A 16,672-nucleotide genomic window follows, 5' to 3' on the forward strand; every position below is an offset into this window, starting at 1 on the left:
GCCTAATTCCAGAGCTCCTGTTTCTTCTTCTGTACCATGATTTCTTGCTAACTAGAAGAATTAATGCTGGACCTCAAATCACCTACATTATAATCAAGGAGTTGTTTGGGTATTAATAGACTCTGACTCATGCAGTTAAAAAATATGTTCCTGAATTGTCTTATCCTGATGAAATAAAAACAGCTCTTAATAAACTAACAAAACAGAAAGCCCTTGAGTCACTTTGACCTATCCAAATTTCACTTTTCATTGTCCAAATCCAAAACTCTGGAAATGAGAAGTTAAATTGGATAAAATGGTGAGGATGGATAAGGTCTTCTCCAGAAAGGGAAATGATAATGCTCTAAGTATCTTAAAACATTTTGATTACAGATGTTCATTTATATTGCAGTTTCATCTCTGCAACTTATCTTTTTCTTAAGGTCAAGACACAAACTCCTATGCAATGTCTGTAGAAAGTTTTGCTACTTAAACTTGATTTTTTACATGGTTATAAATCACAGATTTTCAGAACAGGAAGAGACTTCAGAGCTGTCTGATTTGATTTCCTTATTTTGTAGGCAATAAATCCAAGTGATCTTCCTAAAGGACACACATGGACAAAGACCCCTCCCCCCCGGTGACATGTTTGTCACTGTATTTTAGCACAGTGTCTGACACATGGTAGGGCTTAGCAAACACTTGTTGACAGAGCTACTGATTGACAGAATAAGGTGCACACACCTAATCGGTTGTAGAGATCTCCAGTCTTTTGGGTGTCGGTACCATTGATTCCCTTGATACCAGTTAAAACATTATCAAAATTCATCCTAGTTTTCTGGGCAAAATTCTCAAGTGTCCAAATTAACAGTCAGAAAGCATCTGCAACCTTTTCCATTTACCAAAGGGGAACTCCGGCTCCTCTCTTCATAGTCCCCAAAGGAGACAGCTTTCAAATCTCTGCAGAAGACAGGGCAATAGCAGAGACATTAGCAGTCTCTTTAGCCACCTGCCTACTTGTTATTAGGGTGATGAAGGGTTTGGTTTCCATTAGATACCTAGTAGAAAAGTACTATACGTTTTCATCTCACGTGTTTATCTCCTAAATCCTCTTTTTGGCTTTACGGGAGACTTTCAAAGAATTCTCTTAAATGAGGCATGAGAACTGTGAAATTGCTTTCAAATACTTTTCCTTCCCCTGAGGACAGATTGCACAAAAAGATGTGGCAATTGAATATTTTGCTTAAGATATGATAAAAGTCTACATGTGCCTTTCCAAAGGCAGGCTGCTGTCACTATGGCACATGATTTCTGCTGATGGAAAGGTACTTAAAAGGATTTAGAAGATTCCTAGCGTCTTTGGCCCTCACTGGAACAATAATCTGGCAGTTTTTACAGAGGCCTGGATGCAAGCAGAATTCTTTTGGATCCACCCCCATCATGATGCTGGCCAGCCCAGAGCCAGGGCAGTGGCCTAATGCAGGGCTGGGAATCATGGCCAGACTAATGCTTAGAATTATATTAGATATGGCACAAAGGGAGAGAGAAGGTCTCTAGAGTGTTTTTGTCTCCTGATCTTCAAATTCCTTCTCTTTTTGAATGAAAGAGTAAAAATATGATCTTGCCCAAACAAGAAAGAAATTCCAAATTTTGGCCTTAATGCACCCAGACCCATGGCCTCTGGTCCTGCCTGACCGTCCACCTCTCCATATCCTCCCTGAAGGGCTCCTGCTGCTCCTTTGCTGGAGCAATTGCATACCCAGCTCACTGGGTGCAGAGTACAGAAGAAGGCCCTGCAGCTCTCCCATAGCACTCCATGTGCAAAGACTGTTGAGTGACCATCTTTGTTATTTAACTTCCACTTTGGGAGGTTGTACCCCTGTTGCCAGCTGTTCATGAAAGCGTTCTTTCAACAAAGTATGGTCTTCATCAGGGGATTTTCATGCTAACTTCTGGGAGGATATAATTTTCCCTAGTAAGTTTCCTTTGGGGAAAATGGGGTTGTCTATGAAAATATCTTTTACTGTGGTCTAAGTGGGACTTTGCAATGAAAAGTTCAAAATTGTGAAGCTACATTTTGAGAAAGTTTCTATTGCAATAATTTTTCCCTGCTTGCATCCCACCTTAAAGAACTTGCTCTAAACATAATGTTTTTCAAGGCTGGTTGTACATTCAGCTCATGGGAGAAGCTTACAAAATCCCATGCTCTACCCTAGACCAATTAAGTCTGATATTTTTGGGCCACCACCTAGGAACACACACACACATGTAGTAATAAATATATAGTAAGATATATACATGTATTACTATATATGAAGGAATTCTGCCTGTGTATTCTCTCTTACTGCCTTTGCCGTGGTTGTGTGAGGATGGCACATTTAGGCTCTGCAACTAATTTGGAACCCTGAGGGGAGTTCTGACAATGCTGAACTTCTACTCCGAAGCCATACTCAGTCTGGTTCCAGAGTCCTCAGCCGCAATAACTCCTTCTCCCTTTATCAAGCCTCTATTTGTCAGATATGCTGACCAAAGACAAAAGCACTTGCCACATACCCGTGAAGCCAACTCTGGTGGCAGCCTTTTAATGATTTCCCATTGCCTTTAAGATACAATGCAACCCCATACCACGGCTGAGAAGGTCCTGCATGCCCCGGCTGCTCTGAGCTACAATTCATCCGTCACCACCTTTTCACCCCAGGCCTTACCAGCTGCCACTGCAGCACATCCTGGTTTCTGCACATGTCCACTCTCTCTTCAAAGCTCTTCTCTCTACCTCCGGGACCCTGTTGATGTCCGCCCACATTTCAGGAAGCAGTTTAGACATCTCCATTCTGGAAAGCCTTCTCCAACATCTCAAATTGAATTAATTGTTCCTCCTCTATTCCCCCAAGCACCTGGATTTGATTTATGACAAAGCTTATTAGGCCACACTGAAACTGTCTATGCGTTCATCTCCCGTTCTGCACTATAACCTCCCTGAAGGCAAGGGCTATGCTCATCTCATTCCTCGCTGCAGCTCTACAAGGACATTTATAATAGAAACTTGTAGCACAAATAATTAAAAGTGAGGTATAGTTAGAAAATAAGGAAGCTAACAGGCGCATTGATTTATATGAGAGAACCAATGGGTGTGTAGTTTTTGTGAAATAAATCAAAGGCTCTGCCTTTCACCATAGACACGAGTTTCCACAAAGGCTGGATGGGGCTTTGTGTCTTCCTCATCATGCACAAGGAAGGCTCAGGAGGTATGGAGGAAATCACAAATTACCTGATGGTTTTGATCATGCTGAGGCCCATTTCAACACAGCAGTGGGCATGGTCCTGGCGGGGCTCAGGAAGTCCAGAAACGCAGTAGTAGCAGTCCCCCAGGATTTTAATACGAAGGCAGTGATGCTCCTGGAAGGAACAGAGTGGAAGGGAAAGGACTGTGTCAGCAGAAGGATCAGTTCTTCAGAAAGGTTTGGAAAAGAAGTGAGCAGCATCAGGTGGTCTGCATCTTGGAGCCAGGAGCACCGACCTTTGAAATGCACTTCCCCTATCTTCCCAGGAAATCAGGGGTACACCCAAAATGGGCTTTGAAGGGCCCAGAGGTGGAGGGGAATCACGGAAAAAACTGGATTTTGAGCTCAAATGCCACATGGCTGCTGTATACTATGACCTGTACACTCATCACTTGGACAGGCGTGGCAAAGAGTGTCCAAAGTGTTCCCCTAGGAATCCAGCCCCCAGCAAAGCAGTGTCTTCCTTCTCAGAACATGTCTGTGAAATAACAGCTTTTAGCAGTCAAAAATAAGCACTTAAAAATATAAACCACTTAGGGATGCCTATTATTTCAACTCTATTTTAAGTTCCTTTCCAACTAGGATATTGGCACCTTAAGAAAAAGGGCGATGTTTTATACATTCTTTAAATCATTTATTAATTCATATGCTTGTTCACTGGAAAAGCAAAAACATCTATAACAAGTCAAGCATTTTCCCTGACACAAAAATGATTAATAATAGCCCCTATTATACACTATATATTAAACAGAGTTAATCTTTACAACAATCCTGTGAGGTACAATTTTTTTCTTCATTTCGTGGGTGAGAAGTAGGACAGTTGTTAGTTTGGTGGATTCCCAATCTTGAGGACACAATTCTTACAAAGTTCAAAGAGCACCAAGCAACCAGGAAATGGAGCATACCTTTATACTGGATGGGAAGCAGCCAGATGTTGCAGGTTTTAGAGGAAAGAGAACTTGAGACAGGACAGCATGAGGACAAAGAGTTCTGGCTTAGGAGTCACGCTGCACGGGATCAAATCCCAGACAACACCCCATCCCCATCTGTGCTATGAATGTTTGGGTAAATTACTTATCCTCTGAGCTTTAGCTGCCTCATCTGTAAAATGGGGATAATAATAGAACCTGTCTCATTGTGTGATTGTGACGATTAAGTGAGATGATATATGTGAAGGCTTAGAGCAGGGTCTGGCAGATGGAGCACTAAATTAATGTTGCCTCTCTCTATGATGACTTGGACTCCAGGCTTAGCTCCTTCATGTACATTTCTGATCATGGACAGGAGACTTTTCCTCTTGGTTTCCTTGTATGGATTGTTGAGACTGAATGATCTCTGAGACGCCTTCTAAATCTGAAGTCTTAGGGGTTTATGGCTCTAAGGCTGGGTGGATGTAGGCTTCTCCTAGGGAAAACAGGGCAGGAGAAGGGGAGCTGTTGACAGGAAAGGGCCCACCGACAGACCAGCAGCACAGTTGATGCCCTTGCGGTGCCAAGCTGTAAGGCACTGTGCTGGTTTCCTAATCTCATTGGGAGTTGGGCCATTATGTTTGGGTAACAAATGAAATCACCTTCCCAACAAAAACCAAATATCAGACAGGGAAAAGAGAATCAGAACTGGCTCTGGTGCTTCCCCATCCGGATTAGATTTCTGGGGCCTTGCCAACCTTCCCAAATGGGCACAGATGCAATCTTAGATCTCTGACAGCATGTATAGCAGCCCCAGGATTATTTTTGGGAGCTTGGGGTTCCTATCTTCAATTTAGCTAATTTTGCAAGAGAGCTGACAATGATGTCTGACTGGTCAATAGAAAAAAGTTCAAGGCCTTCAGTTGTTCCATCTAAGACCTCTGCAGTATCTTGAGCAGAATGGAACTTAGAGAGTTCCTTGCCCATTTCTCCTAGCAGTCCCCAGATTTGTGGAATCTATGGGACCATTATAAAAAAAAAATCAGAGGGTCTGGGCGACTGTTGTGGCATACAATTTATTTTTTTTTTGCCAAAGAAGTATGAAAAAACCATCAATAAACACCAAAAAAAAAAAAAAATAAAAGCAATCCAAATTTTATCTACTATTCCCGTCCTTATAAAAACAAGGGTATTTTTTAACACGAAAAAAAGTAGAAAGACATTCTCAGAATGAAGGAAAGTTCTCTACTTAAATAAATTTAACATTACAAAAACTCACTACCTTGTTCCTATCTTTGTTTTTTAGTCTCATACCTATAAGTTAAAATTTCCCAATTTTTGTCTATGAAGGAGAATTTGAGAACCAATGTTCTAATCCCTTATTCTGATTTGCAGATTTGGAACACTGAGATGGGAAGGCAGAGGTTGGTGATTTCATCTGCAAATGGTCTTTTGGGGGCAGAGCTTGGTGTGAGAGACTCAGACTGATGGGAGCCTGGTGCTGTCAAACGCAGGTGCATGGGTCTGCCTCCCCGGGGGCTATGGGAGGGCTGAGGGAGAGAGGCAGAACAGAAAATGACTTGGTCTCAGAATCAGACACCTACTTTCCAGTCAAATTTACCAGCTATAACACCTTGGATAAGACACTGAGGCCACTGTATGTGGGCTTCAATTTCCCATATGTGACAAGTGCCAAAATAATCTATCTTGTCCTTAATACATAACGGGGTAAGCACAGCCATCACTTAGCAATGACAATAACAACTGACACCTGGAAGTAGCCTTCTCAGCGTTCAGCCTGCTGCTCCTTATCTTTTCTTCTTGAGCCTCACAATAAAGCCCTGAACATTGCAGGGCAAGCAGAAGTCACATCTGTTTTATAGATATAAAAATCTCAGTATGAGAGATATGAAAAACTTCCTGTGCCATAGATGAGCTGGCCAAAAGTCACAATCTGGCCCAGATGTTCGACTCACCAACTCCTAATCTGTGATCTTTCCATGGAAACAGAGGTGATAGCACTTTGGAAAAATCTAATGAGGAAAGGAACTAATCTTTATTGAGCACGTGCCATGTGCCAAGCTATGCACTAAGAGCATTGCTTTTATCTTGCCTAGTCTTTATCACTTCCCGAGGCATGCAGCAGGCTTAGGGAGGGGAAGTCCATGCCGCAAGTGACAGGCCCAAGAGAAATTCAAACCATGTCTGCGTGACTGTGGGGCTCTGGGCTCTTTCTTTATAAAACTGCAGGAATTATGGCAAAGCTCAGAATGGCAGATCTCCTGACAAAAGTGTATTTTGGTAGGAGATTGTGTAAAATGGTTTATTACCTTTCTAGGGCAGACACTGAGCAATGATGTGATAATGTTCACGTTCAGAGTTTGGTTTTCTTATAAACAAAGGGTGAAGCTGGTAGCCCCCTTGAAAATCTGTGGGCCCCAAATAAATGGTATGTGCATATATGTATATATATGCACATATATTATACAGAATATATTTTATATATAAAAATAAAATGTGTATAATATACATACTATATTACATATTTCATATATATAATAGATATAGAGATATGTAAATATCTCTATGGTCATATGTATGTATGCCTATATGTAGATATAAAAGGCCTAGATTCTTATCTCTCAAGTTCTGTCAATTTGCAGATACATTTTTCTGATTAAATCCTATGAGCTATCAGATAATTTGATAGTACTATCCAAGTAACTTCTTTCTGCCAGAAACTGCCAGAATGCTTTGGGAAAAGATTTTTAAAAAGAAAAATAAAGCATGGTGAGGGTCTTTTTGCAAATGTTTTTGAGTCTTATAATCCTTTTCCTCTCATCTTGATGGCTTTTTTTTTTATTTCAGCATGTTATGGGGGTACAGATGATTAGGTTATGTATTTGATGGCTTTGATATTATAAAAATATTGAAAAAACCCAGAGAGTTTGTGAAACCACAACTGTAGAGAGTAGATCAAAATTAGGAGATATAGGCACCAAATTATTAAAAATGTTTATACTATGTGGGGAGTAGAATTACAGGGATGCGTACTTTCTGTGTTATGTGCATCTTTGATGTTTGGATTTTATACAATGAACAAGTACTACTTTAATAACCAGAAAAAAATCAATAAAAATGAAAAAAAGATTTTCAAAACGAAAAAAATTAATGCCATTAATGTACATTTAAAAAGAATTATGTTAAAAATACTGTCAAATTTTATATTATTTAATCTAATTGTAATCACACCAGTAATACATTGAAATGTAGTACCGGTGAAAATGAAACTGCAGGTAAGGTTACAGTCCCCTTGGACTGTCTCTTCTCATAGACACACAATGCCCTGGAAGTCTGGTCTCCATGCCCCCTCCTTGGAGGCTGCTATGCACTCACGTGTACAGTACATGTTCACACATATACACTATTTTTTATTCTCTTTAGCCATAAATTTATCATACCATGTTTATAGATCTGAAGAAGGTTTATTTTCATGCAGCAATATGTCATGAAATTCTTTCTATGTCAGTACAAAAGAGCTATCTCATTCTGGTTAGTCTGTTGATTAGCTTTTGATAGCGTTTTGTTTTTTATTGTTGGAAATTTAAGTTGTTTTTGGTTTTGGCAGCAATTTAAGAAAAGTTTTAAGATGTAATGATGTCAAAAGTGCAACAATAAATACGTTCTTTGTCTTAAGGCTTTCATAATAGTATATATATTCTACATTCCTAATTTGGATGGGGAAAGTTAGGTAGGGACCATTTTATTAAAAGAAGTTCAAAGACTAATGTCCCCAAAGTTTGCCAAGGGCATTACTAAGGGTCGAAAATGTTCTACGGTGAGCAGCTTGAACCACAAGGGCACTGAGAAATTCAACCAAACTAGGAGGAACTTTAATATAAGACTTCGAAGCATTTTAATAACACGATGAATAAATGGGTATTGTGTATGCCATTTACATGTAAGATAGGTTCTCTCTCATCATTAATATAATGAAAATCTATAGCAAAGCATCCAGACAAGGCAACTAGAGAGAATTATAAAGCTGCAGAATTTTGGTGCTAAAAAACACCATAAAAAGTACAAATTCGATCTTCTTTTATACAAAGCAGAGCCTATAACCCAGCTGGTTAAGTGGCTACCTGAGGTTGGGGCAGAAAGAATTGAAGTAGGTTTTCTCATTCCAAGGTGAGTAGAATTGTTTTCACTGGCAGAGTTTCTCGAACATGTCCAAGGAGAGTCCTCTATAGTAGCAGGTACTGATGTATCTGGGGTGGGTGGGAGTTGGGGGAAGGGGATTACTGGGAGCTAATGTGTAGTGAGGATGTATTTTGAGCCAGCCTCTGTGCTGAGGCAGTTCACACGAATTTATCCTTCATTTCAATTCTGATGGGAAACGGAAACTCAGAGAGATGATTTGCCCAAGGTACATTCAAGACAAGCCCATACTTGATTCTCACCCTTCAAGCTGCCCTGTATGAATAGCAATACCTCTACCTCTCTGACATCTTGTCCTCTAGCCCCTAAAATGCCTGAGAAGTGGCTTAGTGATTGAGTGCAGGCAGCTGACCTCAGTTCATCTGGGTCTGATTCACAGACACACCACCTACTGATGGTTCTGGGTAGATTATTTTCCTTCTTTGAGCCTCAGCCACTCATTCTGTAAAATGGAAACAATAAAGAACCTTCCTTGTAGGTGTTTTGTGAGAACTAAATGACGCAATCTAGGAAAGCATTCAGCACAGTGCATAGCATCCACCAGGTAGTTTACGAATGTTCAATATTCTTATCAAAATCAATACTATGTTTACTCCATCATATATCTGTGCTTAACTTGTTATTCACTTTTTCCTTTAAGATCTTTTAATAAGACTCATATCCCAGACGGTAAGACTATGGCTTCCTGCACCCACTTGCACTTGGTCAGCTTTGTGTCCTGGCTTTGGTTCCTCTCCCCCACTGTGTATGTGATAACGAGGGTGGAAAGCCCAGGTTACAGAACAAAGTCCACATTCCTTGAAACGTTGCACCATGCCCTCCAAAATTTGCTTCTCCTTTCCTCTTCAAGCTCATTTCTCACCGAGTCTCCTGTGCCCTTCATGGCCTAGTGATTTTGACTTTCTTACAGTTTCCCAAACAAGCAGTGCATTTTCACACTTCCTTGCCTTTGCACCATGGCTCAGCCTAGAAGGCACTTATGTTGTTTAATCTGGCACCGAAAGCTCCTGCCCTTCCTCAAAACCCAGCCTGCCTATGGCTTCTTCTCTGGGTGCTGCCAGATCACTCCCCTCCCCCAAGCATCTGACAGCTCCTTCTTTTGTCCATCAGGATTTCTGTATCTGTTGTTGCTTGTGCCACACTGCTGCAATTGGTATGGAGCTGTCATTCTCCCTTGCCAGACTCTGAGCTCCTGAGGGCAGGGACTGGTTTTGTCTTTCCAGAGTCTTGCATGGTGCCTGGCACGTAGTAAGTACTCAGTAAATATTGGTTGTATAACTTGAGTTAAATTTTACTTCATTAGCCATCTCTGGGTCAGGTGGGTACTGTGACACCAGAACTGACCTTGATCATACCTGTCAGTTCTCATTGGAGGCACATTTTTGTTCATCTTGGCATCTTTGAGCAAAAATATTCAGTACCATGATAGGAAATGGAATAACTATGTGTAATTGACACCAACCACCACTGGTGCACTGTTTTGCAAAGGATGTATGTTAGCACCAACTTCACAGGGCTATGGTGAGAATTAAAGGAGACCACATACATCAAGTGGGAGTTCATTTTTAGAGTATCAAAATGTCCTCGTTTGAGGCTGCCTCACTCCATGGGAGATCCATTCTTACTTGCATCTAAGGACCCACTGGTGCAACAATAAAAGGGAATGGTATATATATTTTTTCCCAATCCTCTGCCCTCCAGGTAAACCCAACTCTCCTACTAGGAGGAGCCCTCAATTTCTACCTCCTCTGCTGCCCTTGCCAGCCTCTCATCCAATAGCTGTCCAGTGGCTACAATTTATAATTGGGTTCCTTGTTGGGTCCCTGCCTATGTTGCTGCCTCGTCTCTATCACTTCCTACCATGCACTTTCCCCTCCAGTGATCTCTTCTTGTTTGTCCACATATACAGAGTAATATCTATTCTTGTTCTTTCCTCTGCATAAAATATCCTTCCCTGATTTCTTCACTTTGCTAATTAGTGTATAAATAACATACAGTAAAATTCACCCTTTTGACAAATGTATGAAGTCATGCAAGCACCATAATCAAAATGCAAAGCAGCCACAATCACCCCCAAAATCACCCCACCCTGTCCTCCTTTGCTATCCAGCCACTGACTCCATTCCAAGCACTCCTTGCAACTACTTATCTGTTTTCTGCCTATGTAATTGTAGCTTTTATAAGATGTCTTGTAAATGGAGTAAAAAAATATCTAGCAGTTTGTATCTGGCTTCTTTTACTTGGTATATTGCATTTGAGATTCATTGATGTTGCATATATCAGTGGATCATTTTTTTTATTGCTGAACAGTATTCTAAAATGAGATAAAAAATTGTGTTTGTTTGTCTCATTTTTAAGACTCAGCTTAAGAGTCACTTTCTCCAGGAAGTCTTCTCTGATCCAAGGGTTATGTGTTATCTCTGTGTTCCCATAGCCCCCAGATTTACCTTCATCATAGTGCATGGCACATCCTGCATTGATTACCTATTTATGTATCCCTGACTAGACTTAACTCTAGGAAAGGAGGAAATGCATTCTCATCATTCTCATGTTCTTAACACATAGCACCATGTATAACACCTATTAGGTCCTTAGATGCAAGTATGAATGGATCTCCCATGGAGTGAGGCGGCCTCAAATGAGGACATTTTGATACTCCAAAAATGAACTCCCACTTGATGTATGTGGTCTCATTTAATTCTCACTACAGCCCTGTGAAGTTGGCACTAACATACACACTTTACAAAGCAGGAAATTAAGTCAGGCTTATTCGAACCCAAAGCCCACTCTGAAATACATTGTGATAATGATATTCCTTGGTAACCTGAGAGGCTTCAGGACTATAGATCTGTGTTTTGATAACAAATGCCCATCTCCTTTAATCTCTTTTCTAGCTCGGCTCTGAACAAACCAGCCAGAAAAGAAGGTACTGTCTTGTTGGCTAAAAACAAAGCTCTTAAGTTAGGTCAAACAAAACAGTGGTGGGATGGTCCAGTAGATTACTGGTTTTTACGAACGGGCTGATTCATTCCAGACGGCCGGGGTTGGCTAGGAAACTGCAGACAGCCATCACTTCATGTGTGAGCGCTGAAGCTGCAGCTGGATGGCACCTGGCCACATGCGGCGGGAAGTAATGTTGGGGGCGTGGAAAGCAGAGGAAAAGGACTTGGGTTTGATTGTCACTCAACCAGCTGTCTCTCAACTGGAAAAATTAATCTGACAAACCTCCCGAGACCTGTAAATAACTGACATCAGTCCCCAGAATGTGAGAGGGTCGGGGTCCATGCCTGGGGACAGGATGCAGAATGGTAATGACATTCGGGATGAAGGCTGAATCTTTGTCTCTCCCCTAATTCCACATGCAGTCCCTGACTCCTGCAGAGGACTAGGAGGGAATTAAATTCAACTCACATGGGCCAGTCGATCAAATCTGGCAAAGAGCTCGTTGAGCATCCTGACCAGCTCCTGAGCGGACAAGGTCGTGGAGAGGTTGGTAAATCCTTTAACATCTGCAAAAAGAATACTGAACACAGGGCAGGGGGTGGGGCGGAGAAAGCATGTTAATATTTTAATCCATCCTGAGAGAGACATCAACACCATCCAAATAAATCAACTGTCTCTGTGGTCTGAGATTTTAGCTCTCCTTGCCATGGGATTCAGGAGGAATGTCTCCGTATTTAACAAATATCTCAGCAAAGAGAGTCCACCCCGGAGTTCAGGAAGGGCAAGGGGACAACGGAAAGCCCTTCTTCCTGTGTAGGGCTGGGGAGTGTGGACAACGAAAACAACTCAAAAGGGAATTTGTCACTGTGAACAGATCAATTTGTTGTGAAGAGCAAAATGAGACTTTATAAATTATCTCTATATTTTCACAATGAACAGCAATGCACATGCCATGAACACAGAGCAAAACAGACATAGGGGTGGGGGAGAACCTAAAACCTCATCATCTTCAGCTCGATGACAGGTACTCTACCCAAATGCAGGCAAATAGAGTTAGACATTTCTCAAAAATTATGAGAATAGGTGGGAAAATCTGGGAGACCTCCGGCAGTTACTGAAAACTCACATTACTAAGGATTTCAGTTACATGAGGTCTTATTCAGTGCACATGGCTTGTCGTAAGGGAAGAGGCAGTTCTCAAAAGCCTTCTAAAATCCAGGCACTGTATGAGCACTCTCTTGGTTAATCCATCCAGTTACTCTGGGGCAGGCATAGTTCTCTCCATTCTCAGAGAGGAAGGGGATTTGCCCAACATCCTATTGGCGGCACACAGCAGAGCTGGGATTGTCCACCTGGCTGAATTGCCTGAGGGGCACTGCTCCACCCACCTTACCACATCATCTCAGGGACCCCTGAAAGGAAGGATGGGACCCCAAACAGAATAGCATACTTCATCATTTCTCATGTTTTATCTTCTCTGAAACTGGGATGTGTCTTACAATTGACAATCTTAGCAGCGTGCCAAACTTTTTGCCTCTCTTCTTAGTGTTTCATAAAATAACGGCAAATCTTACAAAATAAAAAAAAAAACTTTATTAGTTTTAATAAAATAGTTAATTGGCCAGAAGTATTCTCTCTCCTAAAAAATGCATAAGTATTCAAAATTTTACACATCATTTCAAGTGTAGGCTTCCCCAAAGCCTATTCATGGACTCATTAGGAATACTTAGACCTCAGGTTACAATTTATTGCTTTAGTTAATTAGCTGATGCCTCATTCTTTCAGAAAATATTTATGTATCTACTATGTGTCCAGCTATGCGCTGTGCTAGAAAGTTGGATTAACTGATAAATAATACCCACTGCCTGTCCTCCAGATGCTCAGAGTCTCAGGAATGGAGCCGGGAAGACAAGGAGCAAAACTGACAGAGTATTTACTGTGGACTTGGTTTTGCTCTGAGAGCTCTTTCTATATTCACTCATTCATTCTGCACAACGTATAAGGTAGAACCTGTTATCATGAAGAGTCAGGATTTGAATCAGGCAGCCTGGCTCTGGAATCCATACTATTCATTGATAGACTATGCTACTTTTCAAGTAAGAAAAGTCATTTCCGTGGCAGGTGGGAGGCGGAAGGGCTTTTAGTCTATCTAGCTCAACCCACTCCCTTTATAGATCCATACATCCCAAATATTAGTATCCATCTGTCCATGGCAAGAATGGTTCATTAATTTATTCTTTCATTCCACAGCTTATTAATTAAATGCCTACTGTGCACCAGGCACTGGAGACACACTAGTGAGTAGATAGTATTGTCATAGCCTTTATGGAGCTTACAGCCTATTGAAAGAAGAAATGGATTCCCTGAGAGCTAAGGTCATAAAAGTTCCAGATGTGCTGTTTTCACTATCATCAAACTTCTTGAGGTCTTCTGAGCCCACCATACTTTATGTACCTGTGTCTTTGTACATGATATACCTGTCCCATGGCATAGTTTTTTGTTTGTTTTCTTTTTGCTTCCTATTAAAACCTGACTTGTCATTCAAGACCCCGCTCTTGTCATTCAAGAGTCATGTTAAGACTCTACTTTTATGGAGACTTCCCCAAGCATTGTCAGTTACTCCCAACTCTAGCCTCTTGTCCTGCCTGTGCCCTTCCCTGTCATGGCACTTAACGCTTTATAGCACAGTCTTACATGGCTAAGTGTGCTCCATCTATTAGCTGAAGAACAGGAAGAAAGTCACCTCTGTATCCCACCTGCCCTGCACACAGTCGGCCTCATTATACGTTTCGTGAGCCCAATCAACAGAAATATTCAGAATTAAGTCCTCCTTCCTCAGAATATGGTTACAGTCTGTCCTGGGAAATTGTTAGAAATGCGGAATCTCAAGCCCCCTCACCAGACCCACTGTGTTGGAATCTGCTGTAACCAGAGCCCTAGGTAGTTCGTGTGCACACTAAACACTGAGAAGCGCTGGTGTAAGTCATAGTTGTACAGTAAAGACCAGAGGCAGAAACCAGGGCCCTCGTTCTCATTCTACTGCTCATTCTGCTACCCCCAGGCGCTGGGCTTGGAGTTCTCAAGTCTTTCGATTCTTGGCATAAATTTGTAGCCTTCTAAGATGAACATACTGAAGTGGTCATAGTAATTTTCAACTCCATTTGTTATGTAAGTTGTTTATTTGGCTAAAAATAAGTCGTGTTACCCAATAGTCACTCTGTAAATAGAACCCTGAAGGAAGCTTTAGCAGAGTTCAATGGAATTGTTAGGAACACTGACCTGTGTAAACTCTTCTTCCTGTGTGTTCCTGGGAAAGTTTCTTAACTTCTCTGAGCTTCCATTTTCTTGATAATAAACCAAAGATCATGAAAGCTACCCTGTAGGGCTATTGTAAGAAGATAACTTGTAAATCACAGCATAGTCCTCAGTAAGTGGAGGGTATGTAACACTTTTTGGAAGTTTTTGGGAGTCTGAGAGTGCTTAATTGCCATGCAGATGGATCTAGAAAGTCAACAGGTTTTCTAAGCCCATTCAATTACACTTTGCTTATATGTGAAACTCAAGTCCGCAGGCAGATGTAGTGATCACATATGTCAACGGACCTGGCTGAAAATAAACAGCCCCTTAAGGTGAACAGACTGAGCAAGACGCTAAAAATGAGGATTTTTCTGATCCTTGACAACGGTACACTGAAATGTCTACTAGGACATAGGAAGAGATAAAGACAAAGTTGTCTTCTGAATAGACCTTCAAAATATGTGCTAGCATGCGCACCACCCGAAGGATGGACATATTTGAAACTCGGACTTAGGGGGAGGGGGCAAGGGCAACATATGTAACCTAAACATCTGTACCCCCATAATATGCTGGAAAAAAAACATGTGCTAGCAAATGTGCAAATGCACATGGCCTGGAGTTGGGGGGCTGATTGGAAAGGGGGAAAGGAACTATGACAGAGAGGCCTGACAGTCCACCAAACCCATGCAGCCCTTTTCACGGCCTACCCACCTGGCACTGGGAAAGACCACTGAGTCAGCAGCACTATTCCCAGCCCCTTTGGTACCCGGGTGGGGCCCTGTGATCACGTCTCACTAATGCTATCTGAGCAGAAATGACACACGTCATTTCCAGGTCAAGGTGGTAAAAAAATGGATCTGAGTACTCTATGCTCCACTTCTATTCCCTTCTGATAACTGAATGCAGAGAATTTTGAGGCTCAAGAGATGGTAGTTACAAAACACAAGGGCTTTTTTTCCTGAATCATCCACTGACCAGGAATATCAGCAGTGGACATTTGTGTGTGTAAGTTTGATTGTGTTAAAATCATTGAAATTGGGAAGTTATTGGATAGAGCAGATGGCATTACCCTAACAAATAGACAAAGTATCTCAAACATCTGGGGGAATAAAAAAAACGGGAATGAGAAATAGAATTGGGCAGGGGGATTGGAAGCCCAGTAAAAAGCTGAGCAGCCAGGTGGATTCTCCAGGTAAATCTGGTGAAGTCTCAAGAGGTTTATAGCTGAAATCAACTTCAGAGTTCAAATGCTTTGTCCGTTTCAAAGAGCTCTTGGATTGGGAAACTGTGGCCCAGGGAGATGAAATGATGCAGGCAAGGTCTCACCAGGGCTGTGTCTCATACAGAGGGCTCTGGAATGGGGACCCAGCTCTGTAGACACCCCATCCTCTTGGGCACACGAATTCCCTAGCATGGTGCTTCTAACCTCTAACTGACAGAAGGCAATGAACTATATGAAGTATAAGTAAGACTTAGAAATGTACAACAGACATATTTTTAGGAAAAGGTCATCAAAATTTAAGGAAAAAACAAGCAAAGGAGAAGAAAGAATAAACAGGTGGGTTACCATAAAGAGGGTGCCAGGATTGGAAATGATTTCAGAAATGCTCCCAACACAGCAGCAGGTTTGCTTTGGGGGCTGGGGAAGGGGGCGGAGCAGCTGGTCAGCTTTGTTCTCGGACAAGGGCTGAGGACCATCCTCCTCCCTGGTCTTATTTTAGCAGAGACATGCAGGGCAGGAAACTAAATTTTAATTTAGTGGGGCGTGAACTTCTGGAAAAGAGTCTCCAGTGTAAGAATTCAATTCCATGATGTAAAATAAATGAGCGGGATTGGAGGGGTGGGGAGCAGAAGTGACTTTAGCCATTCATGATATAAGTGCAGAAAGAAAGACGACATATTCCTTGAATTTAAGGCTCCTGGGTATGTTGGTGTTGGTGTGCAGGCTTGTTTAATTTTCCTTTTTCTTTCTTTTCGTTTTAAAGGTAGTTATTTTTTGTTCCCTCTTTCTCCATGGTGACAGGCACTTTCGTAATATGCCATATA

The 16,672-nt window shown here is 41.6% G+C and overlaps 1 protein-coding gene across 2 annotated transcripts in view; it reads right to left on the bottom strand.

Moving 5' to 3' along the window:
- Positions 1-16,672, bottom strand: part of ADCY8 (adenylate cyclase 8 (brain)) — a 238,777-nt gene that overhangs the window by 133,511 nt on the left and 88,594 nt on the right. For both annotated transcript variants that reach the window (XM_012647996.1, XM_012647997.1), the window contains exons 4-5: positions 11,798-11,909; positions 3,248-3,375 (exon numbers count right to left, since the gene is read on the bottom strand). In XM_012647996.1, coding sequence (XP_012503450.1) covers positions 3,248-3,375; positions 11,798-11,909 — 240 coding nt within the window. The remainder of the gene's footprint in view (positions 1-3,247; positions 3,376-11,797; positions 11,910-16,672) is intronic.

Source organism: Propithecus coquereli, unplaced genomic scaffold (assembly GCF_000956105.1).
Source record: "Propithecus coquereli isolate 6110/MARCELLA unplaced genomic scaffold, Pcoq_1.0 Scaffold28, whole genome shotgun sequence".
Lineage (NCBI taxonomy): Eukaryota > Metazoa > Chordata > Mammalia > Primates > Indriidae > Propithecus > Propithecus coquereli.